The 16,761-nt window shown below is 41.7% G+C and overlaps 1 protein-coding gene across 4 annotated transcripts in view; it reads left to right on the forward strand.

Annotated features, from left to right (window-relative positions):
* Nucleotides 1–16,761, forward strand: part of WIPF3 (WAS/WASL interacting protein family member 3) — a 125,647-nt gene that overhangs the window by 49,978 nt on the left and 58,908 nt on the right. For all 4 annotated transcript variants that reach the window (XM_073630171.1, XM_073630172.1, XM_073630173.1 and 1 more), the window contains exon 2: nt 9,465–9,582. In XM_073630171.1, coding sequence (XP_073486272.1) covers nt 9,493–9,582 — 90 coding nt within the window. In that variant the 5' untranslated portion in view covers nt 9,465–9,492. The remainder of the gene's footprint in view (nt 1–9,464; nt 9,583–16,761) is intronic.

The following is a 16,761-nucleotide window of genomic DNA, read 5'->3' on the forward strand; positions in this document are numbered from 1 at the left end:
AATGTTATCCACTAAAGAGAGAGGGGTCATGGTGAGAAATGTATTCGGTATGGTTTCAGCAGATGAACTACAGTGAGGGAAAAAAGTATTTGATCCCCCTGCTGATTTTGTACGGTTGCCCACTGACAAAGAAATGATTAGTCTATAATTTTAATGGTAGGTTTATTTTACCAGTAAAGGACAGAATAACAACAAAAAATCAAGTTCTTTGGCATCAACTCAACTCGCCGTGTTTGGAGGAGGAATTCTGCATATGACCCCAAGAACACCATCCCCTCTGTCAGACATGGAGATGGAAACATTATGCTTTGGGGGGGTTCTGCTAAGGGGACAGGACAACTTCAGTGCATCAAAGGGACGATGGACGGGGCCATGTACCGTCAAATTCTCCTTGAGTCGATGGGTCGTGGATGGGTATTCCAGCATGGCAATGACCCAAAACACACAGCCAAGGCAACATAGGAGTGGTTTAAGAAGAAGCACATTAAGGTCCTGGATTGGCCTAGCCAATCTCCAGACAGTAATCCCATAGAAAATATGTGGAGGGAGCTGAAGGTTTAAGTTACCAAATGTCAGCCTTGAAACCTTAATGATTTGGAGAGGATCTGCAAAGAGGAGTGGGACAAAATCCCTCCTGAGATGTGTGCAAACCCGATGGCCAACTATAAGAAACGTCTGACCTCTGTGATTCATGTTTTGTGAAGGGGTCAAATACTTATTTCACTTATTAAAATGCAAATCAATTTATAACTTTTTTTGAAATGCATTTTTTCTGGATATTTTTGTTGTTATTCTGTCTCTCACTGTTAAAATAAACCTACCATTAAAATTATAGACTGATCATTTCTTTGTCAGTGGGCAAACGTACATTAATGATAATGGATATCTCTGGAATTTTTTTTTATTCTCATAGGAAAACTGGCCCAAAATAGTAAAAAAAAAATAATACATTTTTTTAATTCAGCTGTATATTTCTTGTTACTACCATAAATCTACCACAAAAAAAAAGACCCAAAACAAGTTCTCCTGCTCTGAACGATCACAGAGATACACATATGTGTATGTTAGTTGTATGTTCCCGCAGTACAGCGCAAAAACAATAGTGCGCGTTTTGTTTTTATTATTATTATTATTATTGTTTTATACACAGTTGTTTTTTTTTTCTCTGCAAGGAGAGAGAGAGATACTATATATCTCTCCCGCTCAATCACAGAGAGAGAAACACAGGGGCAGGCTTCACAGTGACTGATCATTGTGATAACCGATCAGAGGCTATCATAGAGATCAGATGACCCGGAACCGGGAGTTCGAGACCCGGGGCTCCCACTGTGACTCCGGCTTCTGTGCTGGCGCCCTCCCAGCACAAAGACAGATATGCGGCCCGACGGAAAAAATCCCAGTCCATTGGGGCCGCATATATGCATACTGTCGGCGAGAAGGGGGTTAATATCACTTTAAGTAAGGTAGGGGAGAAGAAGAGGTATCTGTGAAAAGCTGCAATTTTTATCATAAAAAGACTCCCCCCCCCCCCTTTCTTTCCTTTCTGCCTACTCCAGTTCAGTTAATTAAGTCCTGGGGAACACCCCCCCCCTCCCCTTTTTTTTCCTTCCTGGCTCACCATCACCCCCAGCCTCTGCTCTTATAACTTTTCATCTGTCTTTTTGAACCAGGTACCCAGGTTGGGCACCAAGGCCCTATAGACTTGTTGCAGAGAGTCAAAGAATGACTGCTAACAATGGAGATGTGCATTGCAACCACAGGTTCCCCTTTATTTATATTAAAGTATGTCAAGCCAAACTTTTTCTGTTGAGCAGGAAAGGATTAGAACCACTGTTTGTTTTCTTACTGTTTTCTTACTGCTATTTAATAATACACCCTGTCTTTTGCTTTCTATACCAGCTGGAATATCCCTAATCCTTTCCAAGGCTCTGCAGAAGCTCTGACTCCATTAACCTCCTGATGGTCACTACCTTCATCTTATCTATATGAACTGCATCTAATTTATGGCTGTTTATGGACATTCATCATAGATTGTTTTATTGATTTTAAACTTCTATAGGCATTTGTCATGAGTTTGTAGGTTATACTAGAAGCGCCACTATTGTTATTTTATGTTAGGGCTCCTGTAGGGCCTGTGTTGAAGGGGCTTGCTTTTGACATCAGAATGAAATGCTTTTGAGATCATTGACCAGTGTTTTTGATCATGAGCTGACCTACTTCAGGGTGGTAGTAAAGGCAAAATCTAATTATTCTTAAAAAACATTCCTTTCCCCCTCTCCTAACTTTTCTTCATACTCTGTGTAAAAAAAAAATGTATACTTGCCTTTCTTTAATCCAGTCCGATCACAGGATTCAGCAACTCCGGCTCCCCTGTATAAGGGAGCACTCAACCATGGCTTTGAATCCCTGGAGTCGTGATGTCACCCATAGGCTCCCATGGCCCAGCCACTGTTGGTACTTTCTCTTCTTCCCTGTAGCAGCTGCTCACTGACACAGGGGAGTGACTGCTGCGGGATCAGTTACTGGACCTGAGCAGATTAAAAATATTAAATAATAATAAGTACTGTGATAGTTGGGGTTGTTACCTCAGTGATAAAAGCAATTTTAGTGTGTCCATGTCAGTTTCAACCATGGTTTAGGGCTTGATGGCCCACTTTTATTAAACAAATGCAAAGTTCAACAGGGAAAGTAGTTGCCCATGCAAGGGTGTCCACCAAACACGAAACAAAAAATAATGCCAATGCACCTGGCTCTCTCTTCAGCAGCGCCACTGTTTAAACACAGAAATAATGTGTGAGATGGTCTGAGGGACCAACCCTTGGTTCTGGGTTGGTCCCTCAGACCATCTCACACATTATTTCTGTGTTTCTCCATCCCTTTTTCAGCTCTCTTGGCTCTCTGAGCCATTTCATTTTCAACACCCTGCTGCATGGGCCACTCCATGGCCTCTCAATAGGAGTTCTCCTGACACCCTGGGCTCTCTCACTCCTCTGAGACTTCCAGAGTCCTTGAGTCTCCTGTACTCGCCTAGTCATCTTGGCTCGCTTAGCTGTCTCGACTCTCTCAGTCCTATGGACAAGGAATCTCTCCTGTAACATGGAGTGCTATCACTTGAGTGGAGCACACCCGTCTACTAACAGGAGTTCTGCACTATGGCCAGGTCCTTAATTATAAGGGCTGACAGTCTCCTGCAAGACCTGGATTCTGGGTTGGAGATTTCTTCCCTTGCAAAACTCTTCAAAGTCTCCAAACTCCAAAACCCAATCCAGGAACAACAAAACCTGGTGAACAGTAATACCAAAAAGAAGTAAGGGGAAATCTCCAACAGAGACAGGAATACAAATCTGGCAGGGGTTATAGCCTTCCCCCTACTCCACTAAACTGTTTTTATTGAAGGCTGATTTCGAAGAAACCCGCACTGCGAGGATTACCTTCTTGTCTATGTCTGGGGGACTTGGTAAAGCACTTTTACTTATCTTATCCTTCACTCCTGCAGGATCCTGTACTCTGCTATGCTGGTCTCCACAGCCTCTTCTCCCCCATGGTTCAGTGGTCTCAGGTCCTCTTACACCACCAAGACTGATGCAGGGACCATAGCCCTACATTGGACGTGAGGACGCTGACAGACAGTCAACCGCAGGAGCATGGGGGAGTGCCATCTGCTGGGGAGTGAAGGATCAGGTAAGTAAAAGTGCTTTTACTGTCCCCTAGACCTAAACAAGCAGTTAACTCATACAGTGTGGGAGCAGCCCCACTTGCAGAGGGGAATTTTAGATTTTGTGGAGTTAGGTTTGAGGTTTGTGTTGCTGTTGCAAGTTCTCACTCCTGTCTGTTAAAATTTTATCAACAGTACAGGAAGTGAGAGGCATCTCCCTTACAGAGCTCTGGGTGGAAATAAACACCTGACAGGGGTTCTTTCCCTCTCTAGCTAAAGCTAAGAATTAAAGTTTTGGCTTGCCCTACACTTTAATATACTTTATCTATTTAGTTATCTGTGAGAATATCACTGGGGCCCTGGCTAGGGAACGTGTCTTATACACCTAAAAGCACATCCCTGTTCTTTCTGTATTTACATTTATAGATGTCTTACTAAAGATCCTATTATCTTGGCAGAATTGGGGGCCTCTCGGGCTGTGTTGTGAGAAAATGGCTGCTGTTTCCCTTATTTACTAAAAAGTTTTTTTCTCTTGCCAATTTTAAAGTGCTTTAACTTATAACATCTAATCAATTTACTCTGTCAAAGCCAGACTAGGATTTTAATTAGTTGCAACGAATCACTGTTGTCTTTACGAAAACGTGCGTTTATTGTAAGATGTCTGGTTAAGTGATTGAGCTACAGAGCATCTCATGTGGCATATACAGTAGACTTTGCTTGCGGTGGGCCCCAGCACATCTGGTTGCTTCGTGCATTCATTTGATATTGTTGGCAGTGGCTGCCCTGTGTTGGCAATTGCTGCCCCTCAGAAAATTAAATGTAGTGTAGTTGCTAATCAATTAAGATGGTCTTCACAACCAGTTGTTGCTCTTAAAAACTCTTCATATTTATTAGAAAAGCCACAGTGTACAAACGCAAATAAAATCCACTGACGCATTTCAGTCTACAAGGCCTTGTAGTTTAGTTATGACTAAGGCCTTGTAGGCTGAAACGCGTCAGCAGATTTTATTTGCTTTTGTACACTGTGACTTTTCTAATAAATATGAAGATTTTTAGGAGCAACAACTGGTTGTGCGGATCATCTTAATGGACTACTTCTCTCAGACAAACGGCTGTGGATCAAGCACCCGTGAGGTCTACTAATATCATGTTGTATGGGTAGAAGCACTGAATTTCTTTGTTTATGAGTAGTTGCTAATGCAACAGCTTCTGAGAACCTTTCTTGGACACTACAGCAGTGTCAGTGTTTTGGTTGGCTGTGAACTGTCACATCCAGTTTAGTGTAATTGCTCTTGCCATGGTATTACATATACAGGGGAAGTGAGGTATTACACCTGATTATTTTTTATGAGAAGCATGGGAAACCCTAATTATTATAACAATTCAGCTATTTTCTCTGGACGAAATAAGAAAGAGATTAAATCTTTCTGTGGTAAATGAAAGATTCAGTAAGACTATTATTCTATTACCTTGTAATTTTTGTCTTCTGTTTTAGTAGAACACAGTGATGTATATAGTATGTGAACCAGTTCCCTTTGCAGGCAAAGTTATCATTTCCTATCATTGATAGGTAATTATGGAAAGGTATAATTTATATAATTACACAGAACTTGATAAATTACATTAAACTTGCCCTAACAATACATCTAGGCTCGTTGTGGATTCATATGCTAAACCACTCATTATACATTTTGTTGAGCAAATGAACATAAATAGTTTGATTCATTATATAACACTACATATGGATTACTCATTTATCAGCAGTAATTTTTCTTTTAGTTCTCTAAAGCCTTGTACACATGTTGAGAATATCTGACGACTGATCATCCATTTTTTTTGCATGCTAGTCTCATATCAAAAATGAAGAGATTACTAAAGTTCCAAAAATTCTCATACAACAGAATACAACTTCGGAAGTGATGTAATGTAATGTAATGTAATGTAATGTAATGTATTGTATTGTATTGTATTGTTTTGCAATGTATTATTTTTATTTCCGAGCATGCGTAGTCTGCGTAGATTTTTTTTTTCAGACGAATACTGTGCCTACTGGACACTTTCACCCCTATCCTGCCTAGGCCAATTTTTAGCTTTCAGTGCTGTCACACGTTGAGTGCCGGTTCACACTAGAGCAAATTGTGATCCGACTTGTCAGACCTCAAGTTGCCCCAAGTTGCTGGACATAAGAAATTCCATTGAAGTGAATGAGAGCCGTCTTAATGTACTGAAGTTGCTCCGACTTCAGAAAAGGTTCCTGTACTACTTCAAGGTGACTTCTAGGCAACTTGTACCCATAGATTTCAATGGAAGTTGCCTCCAAGTCGGATCTCCATCTATATTCAAGCGACTTTACAGGAAAAAGAAAATCATTTACACAGGTACTTCCAACGTTTACCCAGGCAACCCCCTCCCTCCCACAGAGCTGATTATTCTGTGACTGGCCACAGCCAAAGTCGCCTGTCCTGGAGGCAACTTTAAGTGGCGTTGTAAGTTGCACAAAGACGTGCTGAAATCGCGACTGTGATTGGACATAGCCGATCACATGGGTAAAGAGCCCCATCATCGGCTCTTTACCGAGATCGGGGTCACATCGTGTCCTAGGAACACGGCGTGGCTCCGATCGCCACGCTGTCTGCCCCGCAGGCGCACGAGAGCAGCGGTTTTGAGGCGCCATCATATGGCGTCGTCCCAGAACGACGCCATGTGTCACCTGCCCCCGTCATTTTACTATACGGTGCGCGGTAAGTGATTATAACGAAAATCGTACATTCTGGTATCGTACGAGAAACATTTTTGTGTTTGTCAATTTGGATAATTTTGGGTGAAGTGTCGTAATCGGATTATTGTATGGTCTCTTCAAAAGCGGTATTTTTCAGATTGTGTGCACTAGGCTTAAAAGTACTTGTAGACATGAGCTGATTATCATCTTAGGGCTCTTGCACACAGCTGTATGATTCTGTATAGGATCTTGCTGGCAGTAGGATCCTTGGTAAAACCTGGTCCATGTACTGTACACATATTTGTGCTAACGTGTACAGAGTACAGTGCAAATAAAGACATAGGCTTCTCCTACCACCTGTCATCCATGGTTGCTTGGTCTCAGGCCTCCCCTAACTCTATCCTATGTTGCTGGAACGTAAGTGGCTTCTGCCACCTAGTATCCTAGGTTTCTAGGATGCAGGCAGCTCCTTGGTATTCAGGGCTAATAGCATACATTCACGCTAAATGCTATAGGCAGGTAAATGTTACAATAAATGTGTATAGCATTAGGTACAGTCCATATGCAGGACAGTGGATGCCAATTTCTCTTTTTTACAAGCAGCTGAACACAGCTCCAGATTATGGAGCCATGTACAGCTATGTGCATGGGCTCATAGCATAGCACAGAGCTGCATTCAGAACCATAAAGATTATATGGCTCTGAACACAGCATTTGTGCTAAAATTTACATGCGTACAGTGCAAATGATGACCTCCTGCCATCTGGCGTGCTTGGTTGCTAGGATGCAGGCCTTCCCTGTCTTGTAGCTTTCTAGGTTGCTGGGACCCAGGCAGCTCCTATTGCCAAGTGTCCTTATGATTCAGGGCGATTAATGTACATTTACACTTAATGCTGTACACATGAAAATTTTAGCACAAATGCTACATGCGTGTAGTATTAAGTATGGTCCATATGTGGGACCCTGGGGGCAGATTTTTCCATTTTTTTTTTTAACCAGCTGAACACAGCTCCAGATTATGAAGCTGTGTGAATGGACCCATAGAATAACATACAGCTGTGTTCAGATCCATAAAGTACGCATTCCAGTTCTGATTACAGCAGATTTTTGTTTTAATGTGCATGAAACCCTTACCCTAGAAATTTCAGCAGGATTAAAGAACAATTTCAAACATCGAGTGAAACCCATCAGTGAGCTACTATTGCCATCCAATTAAACAGTCATAATATTAGAACCTTAAAGTGGAGCTCCATCCAAAAGAGGAAGCTCCACTTGTCTGCTCCCCCCCCCCTTCCCACTCCCACTTCCTACTGAGTTTGCTGTGGCAAACTCAGCCCGAAGTTCGGCCCTCGCCACAGCCGGCCCATTGAGAATGCGCAGCAAGGCTTCACTGCTGGTTTCCCTTACCCAGGATGGCGGCTCCAGCACCCGAGAGCCGATTCAAGAAACGGCTTGGGTGAGGACACAGCGGGATCCCTGGACAGATAAATGCCCTAATAGTAAAAGTGAGCAGCTACAGTATTTGTAACTACTGACTTTTAATATTTTTGGTGGGGGCTACAGCTTCGCTTTAACTTAATTTACCTTAAAGGGTTAGTTTACCCTTATCAAAATCTGGCAATGTAGGTAAGGAGTGCCTGTTGATAAACTGTGCAGCTTTGACTAAAGTTGAATAATGCCCTTGCTATAGATGTAGGCCATTTATGTACTTTCCAAAGACTAAGAAACTCCCAGAGATGGCATCATCCCATCCTCCCCTATTGGTAAGACATTGCGAAGACATTCCCAATGCATTCATACCCCCATGCCTGCACAATCCCCCCCCACCCCCATTGAGGTAGCTCTGAACTCAGCAATGGAGGAGATAGTGGAGTACACATATGCAAGGGTTTAAGAGCTTGCTGCTGGAATGATTGTAGAGGAGTTCCAGTCTGTAAAAAAATTAAATTAAACATTTAATACAAGGACACTTACCTGTCGAGGAATCCAGCGATGTCGGCACCCTTAGCCGATTAGTCAAACGGCTTTGGGCACAGGTGCCTGCATCTGTAGTAAGGGAAACAGGAAGTCTTGCAGATTCACAGCCTGTTTCCTACTGTGCATGCGCAAGTCGCTCTGCAATTTCTGAATGGTCCCATCATCTTTTGGGACCTCTGTGTGTCCCAGAAGGCAGCGATGGGCGAAGAGGAGGGGCCGGAAATGTTGTAGATCACCATGTGACGATCTTACCTTGAACTGGGGGTTTTTACAGGTACCCACTCCCCCCCAAAAAAGTGCCAAATGTGGCAGTGGAGAGGGGTAGGGTGCGAAGAAGCGGAGCGGAGCTGTGGAGGGTTTTCAGCCAGGGTTTGGGAGGTACATAAATGGCCTACATCTATAGCAAGGGCATTACCTAACTTTAGTCAAAGCTAAATGGTTTGTTTTTAATATACAGTTGCTGTGCTGATGCATATTGTACAGACATACTGTAGTCCACCATTGTCACCATTAAGAAGCCAGTCCAAAACAAATATGTGTAACTGCTGCTTGAGAACTTGTACTTAGACATGGAATTCCTGCAAAGAGAGCATTAGGATGCAATACTGGGTTAAAAAATTAGAAAGCAATATTGTACTAAAAAATAGCATTATTTTTTTATACCCAGTGCTTTAGCAAAAAAAAAAAACATTCAGTTAGGGTTAGGACTACTTTAAGGTGGAAAGATGTTTTCTTAGTAGTCTTTAATCTTCAGTGTATATTGTGTTACTTGCCCTTTGATTCAGCAGACTAGTAGGCGGTAGATTGGGACTTATCTCTAGCATACATTACACAGTCCAGTTGAAAGAAGGAAAAAAGAGTTCATGTGACAGACAGGTGTGTGTTTTATCAGGTGGAAGGTGACACCAGTGACTAAGGCGTTGCATTCAGGAATGCAGCTGAAATGCGCATATTAGATTAATGACATCACTGGAGGACATTTCTGAAAATTTGTATAAAGGAAAGTGTGGTTACATAGATTGTACAATATTCTTATTACTGCAGCTTGAAAATTCAAAATATGATTGGATGACAATAAGGAAATAAAAGTATTGTATTTTTGTTATATTACAGGGCTGAAGATTAGCCAGAAACCCAAGCCATGCCCGTGCCTCCTCCTCCACCTCCTCCGGCACCACCTCCACCTCCACCAGGTGGGCCACCAGCACCTCCACCTCCAGCATTCTCACAGGTATGCTCTTATCAGATTGCTGGGAAGACATGACAGTTGTCTGGCTCCTCTGCCCCTGCATACACTCTAATGCCCCGTACACACGATCGGATTTTCCAACAACAAAACCGTGGATTTTTTTCCTGAAGGATGTTGACTCAAACTTGTCTTGCATACATACGGTCACACAAATGTTGGCCCAAAATTCCGAACATGAGACAAGCTGAGATAAAGAAGGTTCAATAGCCAGTGCGGCTCCTTCTGCTTAATTCAGAGCACGCGTGGACTTTTGTTTTGACGGACTTGTGTACACACGATCAGAAAGTTGTCGGAAAATTTGAGAACCTGCTCTCAAACATTTGTTGGCAGAAATTCCGACAGCAAATGTTCGATGGAGCATACACATGGTCGGATTTCCCGACAACAAGCTCACATCGAACATTTCCCGGCATAAGAATCCTTTCCCACTGATCCGTTTTTCAGGCGCTTTTGGGCTAAAAATAGCGCCTGTAAAGCACCTGAAATATGGCTCCCCTGCAGTGTCAGTGTGAAAACCAGAGGGCTTTCACACTGAGGCAATACGCTGGCAGGACGTTAAAAAACTCCTGCAAGCAGCATCTTTGGAGCAGTGAAGGTAAACCGCTCCTGCCCATTGAAATGAATGGCACTTTGCGTGTCGTTTCAACCCTTTGTCGGGTGCTAGCGGGGGTTAAAAGCGCCCCACTAGCGGCCGAAAACCCCTGCAAAAACTACAAACTAAAAATAGCGGCACTTTACCACCGACGCCCCAGTGTGAAAGGGGCCTAAGGCTCCATGCACACTGGACTTTAAAATAATGATATAAAAACGCCAGTAGCTTTGCAGTCAGTCTTTCAACGTTTTTTAACGTTTTTGCAATAGCGTTTATTAGCATTTTTCCCGCATTTGTGTTTTTAGTGTTTTCTTTTTTTTTTAATTTTTATTTTCAATGGATCAAAAACGTTAAACGCTGGTGAGCCACGTTTTTGAGCGTTTATCGATGTTTATCAGCGTTTATGAGCATTTGGCGTTTTTTTGTGGTCAGAAAAACGACTCCTGAGCGTGATTTTATGGCGATTTTATGGCGTTCAGAAAACAGCCCATAAACTCCACTGCTGATAAACATCCAAAAACGTCCATGTGTGCATGGACACACATAGAGGGGAGTTTATGGGCTGTTTATGAGCTTCAGTGTGCATGGAGCCTAACTTGTTTTATGACACTGCACAGATGAACCGAGTCTAGCAGGAGACCTAAATGTACCCAGCTATGGTGACACCAAATATGCACTGTATAGCTTACCTCAATATGTAGTGAGCTATACTTATCAATTCACCGGTTAATCATTGTCTGTCCTACGTATAACAATCCTGACGTGTTATAGATATTAATTGTTCATCATGCTGTGCCAGGAAGCTTGCCCAACACAGTGCCAACGCATAGACAACACAATTTGCCTTATGTCCTATTGTTTTTAGTCTTTCTGCTTTTTTTTCTTCTTTTGTACACTTGCTATTTTAAATGTTTGTTTAGATTGTGTTAATTCTAAGGCAGGCCATAGATGGTGCAATTCTGTGGGTGGAAGAAAAGAAAATTGCTCAATCCCCCAATCAGCACAGTCAGTGGTGATGGGGGAATCACTCCTGCAGGGCTATTGTGCTCTGCCAGCAGGGAGCGTGGGGAACCTTCCCTGCCGGCAAAACACAGTGGTTGCTGCTGGTGGCCATAGCCACCAGTATTGATCGCATGAAATCTAACATGTTGGTTGTACTGACGTCAGTCGATGGATCGACATCAGTACAACCAGGCTGGCAATAGCTGGATCGAGTCCCGGCCGGCCCCTACTGAACCGGCCTAGATTCAATCCATCTATGGTTGGCTTAAAGTGGTAGTAAATCGTGGCTGGTTAACAAAAAAAAAAACACCTGTAAGACAGTTGCATAATGTGCTATTATGCATTGCATATTTACCTTGGAACAAAGCCTTACAGAGGCACGTTGTCACCCCTGAGAGGGCTGACATCTTCCCCCAGTCTTTCTTCCAGGTTCATGTGCTCCGGCTATGTGATTGGCCGGAGCCGCGATGACGTCACCTTTGTGCATGTGCACAGGAGCCCTCGGTATGCCGGACCTTCAGAGCTTCAGCGAAAAAAAAGTGTAAAAAAGTTGCGTTACTGGTGAATCTAAAGAAAAAAGAAAAAAATACCAATCAGCAGCTAGCATCAACAACGTGATATGTAAGATGCAGCGCTTATAAGAAAATTCCCCAGGATAACCCTTGAGGGTGAATATTCAACTGGTGAGTCATAAATGGTGAAAAACAAATAGTATGCTGATGCACACTGAAACTAATGGTGTGTGAATGATAACACAACAAAAATTCATGTACAGTATAACATAACAAATGTTGAAAAATGCTTGTATAAGTAAAACATAAGCTAAAATAGTGAAAAGTCCCTGATGAGCAAAGAGTGTATCTAAAAAGTGGTGCTATGTAGTCTATTAAAAGAAGCATTGGAGGATGTTTCTTCTGATGGTGGTAAAAGTGAGAAAGTTAAACTTCTCCATGCAGCAATCACAGGTGTGCATATAGAACAACAGAGAGAGTAAATACTCTTACCCCAACACGTGGACACATTCGCCGTACGATGGTGGGTCAAACAGGCATCAGGCAGTTGTTTCCAGCAGGCTCTCCGACCGGGACCTTTTATGGTATGATGGTGTATACCCGCATCCACATCTGAGAGGGTGGATGGTGAATTTTTCACACCAGGAACTCAAGATGACAGGCGTGCCCAGTCCTCAGATCGAGAACCAGCTAGCAGGTGTATGCAATCCTCCACACGGCCTCCAATTGGTAGTACAAATCATAAGGGGAGAGAAGGGAAAAAAAAGGGCCTCCACATAGTGCAGTGCATACCATAAAAGGTCCCGGTCGGAGAGCCTCCTGGAAACAACTGCCTGATGCCTGTTTGACCCACTATCGTACGGCGAGTGTGTCCACGTGTTGGGGTAAAAGTATTTACTCTCTCTTATGTTCTATATGCACACCTGTGATTGCTGCATGGAGAAGTTTTATTTTCTCACTTTTACCACCATCAGAAGAAACATCCTCCAATGCTTCTTTTAATAGACTATACAGCACCACTTAGAGGAGTTTTTAGATACGCTCTTTGTTCATCAGGGACTTTTCACTATTTTAGCTTACGTTTTATTTATACAAGCATTTTTCAACATTTGTTATGTTATACATAATTTTTGTTGTGTTATCATTCACGCACCATTCTTTTCAGTGTGCATCGGCATACTATTTGTTTTTCACCATTTATGACTCACCAGTTGAATATTCACCCTTAAGGGTTATCCTGGGGAATTTTCTTATAAGCGCTGCATCTTATATATTTTTATCTTCAGACCTTCACTGCGTGCGTTCCCAGAATGCGCTGGTGTGAATGGGGCCTTAGGCTGGATTCACACCTATGCAGTTTGCTTTTGATCCGTATCTGCAGTGCTTTTTGCTGTGCATTTTTGCATGCGCAATTTAACAGCGATTTTACCAAGATTTTGCTGCGATTTGCATTTTGCATTTTTTATGCTTTTTGGGAGTTTTTTTGGCCAATTTGTTGGTTGAGCAGATTAAAAAATGCAAATCGTGGCAAAATCTCTGCAAAAACGCACTACATGCTTTTCTGCAGCTTCTCCATTGAAGTCTATTAAACCAAAAAAGCAAAAAAAACAAGCAGTTTTGCATAGCCCTAGCTCACATTGACTGCGGCTTTGAAATTGTGCGACTTCATCTAAAATAGCACAATTTCAAAGCCACATGTCAGTGTGACTTGGAAGACATTAGTGCGGTTTTATGCAGATTTCTATGCAAGTCACACCCAAAATCGCTGCAAAGTCGGAGTTGCACTGATTTGAACAGTGCGATTGCTGGCAGTAGAATTCGACTTGTCATGGGATTTGACCTGTCAATCCCATGACAAGTTGATCCAATGTGAATGAGGACTAAAAAAAAAAAGTTCCTGACCCTTTCCAAAAAATGCAGCGGTTGAAAGAAGCATAGATGTGAATGTGCCCCATAGGAAACCATGTTAAATTGACTGTAGTGTGTTTCTGTAAAAAGCACCAAAAAACACAAACCAGGCCTTAAAGTGTATTTTCACTTTGGCAACCAAATTTGGGGGAATGCCTATTTTATATTTGTTATATGTCCCTATTCACATAGCATAACTTTGAAAGAAATATTTAAAGTTTGCAGCTTCTCTTTCTTAAAGTGGTGTTCCGGACAAAATTATACTTTTTAAATAAAAATACCCCTATAATACACAGCTTAATATATTCTAGTAAAGTTAGTCTGTAAACTAAGGTCTGTTTTGTTAGTTTATAGCAGTAGTTTGTTATTTTATAAACTTACAGCAGGCCGTGGCCATCTTAAGTGTGGGCATCTGAAGTCAGACTGTATTTCTTCCTGGATCTCATCCTTGCAGATCTCGCACATGCTCAGTGCAGCACAAGCAGTGTAATAGGTTTCAGGTCAGGTTTCCATAGCAACGGCGGTGTCAGAGGAAGTTGCCGCCCCTTCCCAGAAGGCATTGCAAACATTGCAAACAGGAAAAGATGTGATGGGCCACAGCCAGGGAGGAGGAAGTGAAAAATGAATACAACAAATATACAGTAGGTGCTGAGAAAAAAAAATTAAAAATTTCCAATTCGTTTACAGTGCACAGTTTAGTGAGGGATGCTGAAGAGTTTTAAAAGTGGGTGGAACGCCACTTTAACATGCTCTTTTATGAAAAATCTAACAAGGAATAATCCTACTAGCTTTTTTTTTTATAAGGCGGCTGGAAAGCTATGTTTGCCATAGTTAACCCATTGGCAAAGTATGACATCATCATTTGATTTTGTAAAGGCAGCAGAAGTGGGGTAGATTGGGAAATTTTGGTGGGAATATCATACTTTTGTATCTATCTATATATATATATATATATATATATATATATATATAATCCAAACATTTCAGTTGGCCTTTAAATTGACATAAAAAAAAACATGGGCTGTTTAACAGCTGTGATGCAATATATTTGGAAAGTTACTGTGAAATAGTTGACTTGAAGTGGCAGGTGACGGTTCCCCTTGTGAGTGCTGGTTTTGTAAACATTTTTCAGTTTCCTCTCCATTACTGGCAGTTGTTGCAGTTAGCTGTAAAAACAGCGACTTTAGCACTTTAGTTTCTTGAATAGCATCCCGGTTTGAACTCACCTCTCGTATAACAGAGGAATGTGACAGATGGTTCTGCCTGTTGTTGCTGCAGTTGTCTGGTGGCACAGTAATGGATATTCATTTGCAGCTTTTTTTTTTCCATCTTCTTGTAGTTTTACATACAAAAATTTGTCTTTTCTTGAGAGTCCCTCGGACACAATAGACGTTTGTTCCACTATGTGCAAAACAGATTTACCAGCCAAATGATATGTTGGCTGTTGGACGCAGGATGCTGCCTACTATTTCTTTATTTTACTCATTATTTCCATGTTTATATAGCCAAAGGAAGTAACTCTTAGAACAGAAACCATGCAAATGATGTGGGACTCAGCAATACCAAGAGCCAAAAATATCTGACTGTATAATGAGCTTTTTCTGGCAGTTATATTATTTTGTAAATTGTTGTGGATATTAGTAATTAAAGTGGTAATAAACTCCACTAAATTTTTTTTAACAAATAGGCCCCCTGGAGGTTTATGCCATAATGTGCTATTATACACAGCATACTAGCACATTACGACATACTTACCTTCCAAAGGATGCCCTCCAGCGCTGCTCTGTCAGTGCTCAGGTGCTCCTATCTTCTCGCAGTCTTCCTTCCGGGTTCGCTCTGATCGCTGCTTGAATGGCTGGGCCATGATGATGTCACTTCAACGCATGTGCATGGGAGTCACATCATCAAGGCACAGAGCGAGCAGGTTCCTCAAACATAGATGACAGACCAATAGAAAAAACTCTGGCTGCTAAAAAATGTACCACATCCATATACTCGCTAGAACCAACATTTTGTGATTGGACTGGTATGAATGGGACAGACACTTAGATAGGTAAAAAAAAGTTTATACAAAATTTATTAAGATTAAAAACACATATTTAAAAGAAAAGCTTTAAGTTCTAGGTCCTATATACAATGAAGGACCAGCATATTACGTATAAACTACTAATTTGATATTTAAACTCCAAGAGGATAACCAAGAAATCAGAGGTCAACGTGTTTCGTTTTGACTGCTTTCTCAGGACCCAGTGCTCTTGGATGTAGAGGCATACATCATCAATACAAAAATCTTTTAATTTCATCAGTCATTGACAACAGTCAAATATCATTGTCGCAAGATTATTATATGTATGTGTAGAAAGATAATGTATAACTTACATAATGCCTTACATAATGCCTTCAGAATATGGAGAGTGGCAAAGGACCAACGATCAGTGGCAGCAAATCCCAAGGAGGGCCAGATGGAAACAGCTCAGTCAATACAGGACCACAGTAATAGTGTCTTTCCAAAAGAAATATGAAAAATAAAAACTGAGGACCATTTAGTAACTTCCACAATAGTAGAAATCAAGAAGCTACTTACAACCTCCACTACCTTAGTCCAATGGAGAGATATATGGACCAAATAATTGTAAGGGTTCTCTGGCTAGGATAGAACTCCTTCTCATAGGGCCATCTAGAAACAGGATAAAGACAACCAATTCCAGGTCATGCCACTAAATATCCAAAAATTCTGTACCTTCCAAAATGAATAATATATATGTTTATATCATATATTAACCCGAGATTTAATATTAATCACATTCCTTTAGCCAGGGAATGTAAGGCTATAAGACCCAGGCCCGCCAAACACTTCTAGGGTGGGATCCTTTTCCATTAATCGCACGGGCACAATAGGTCAGATGACAAAGTACTCTGAGCTGACTATAGGAGCCTATGGGTGGCGTCACCACTTTCAGGCATAACCAGCTGTTGTCAGGCGCTCTCACCTCAGCAGCTGACGCTGGCTGAAACAGGGTAGATTATTTAAGCAGACCGGAGCAGGCTGAAAATAGGTAAGTATACAGATTTACTTTCTTACACAAGTTAGTCACAACACTGTACGCAAATTACATTTTTTTATCTATTTTTTTTACACAAATAGAG

Source organism: Aquarana catesbeiana, linkage group LG05 (assembly GCF_042186555.1).
Source record: "Aquarana catesbeiana isolate 2022-GZ linkage group LG05, ASM4218655v1, whole genome shotgun sequence".
Lineage (NCBI taxonomy): Eukaryota > Metazoa > Chordata > Amphibia > Anura > Ranidae > Aquarana > Aquarana catesbeiana.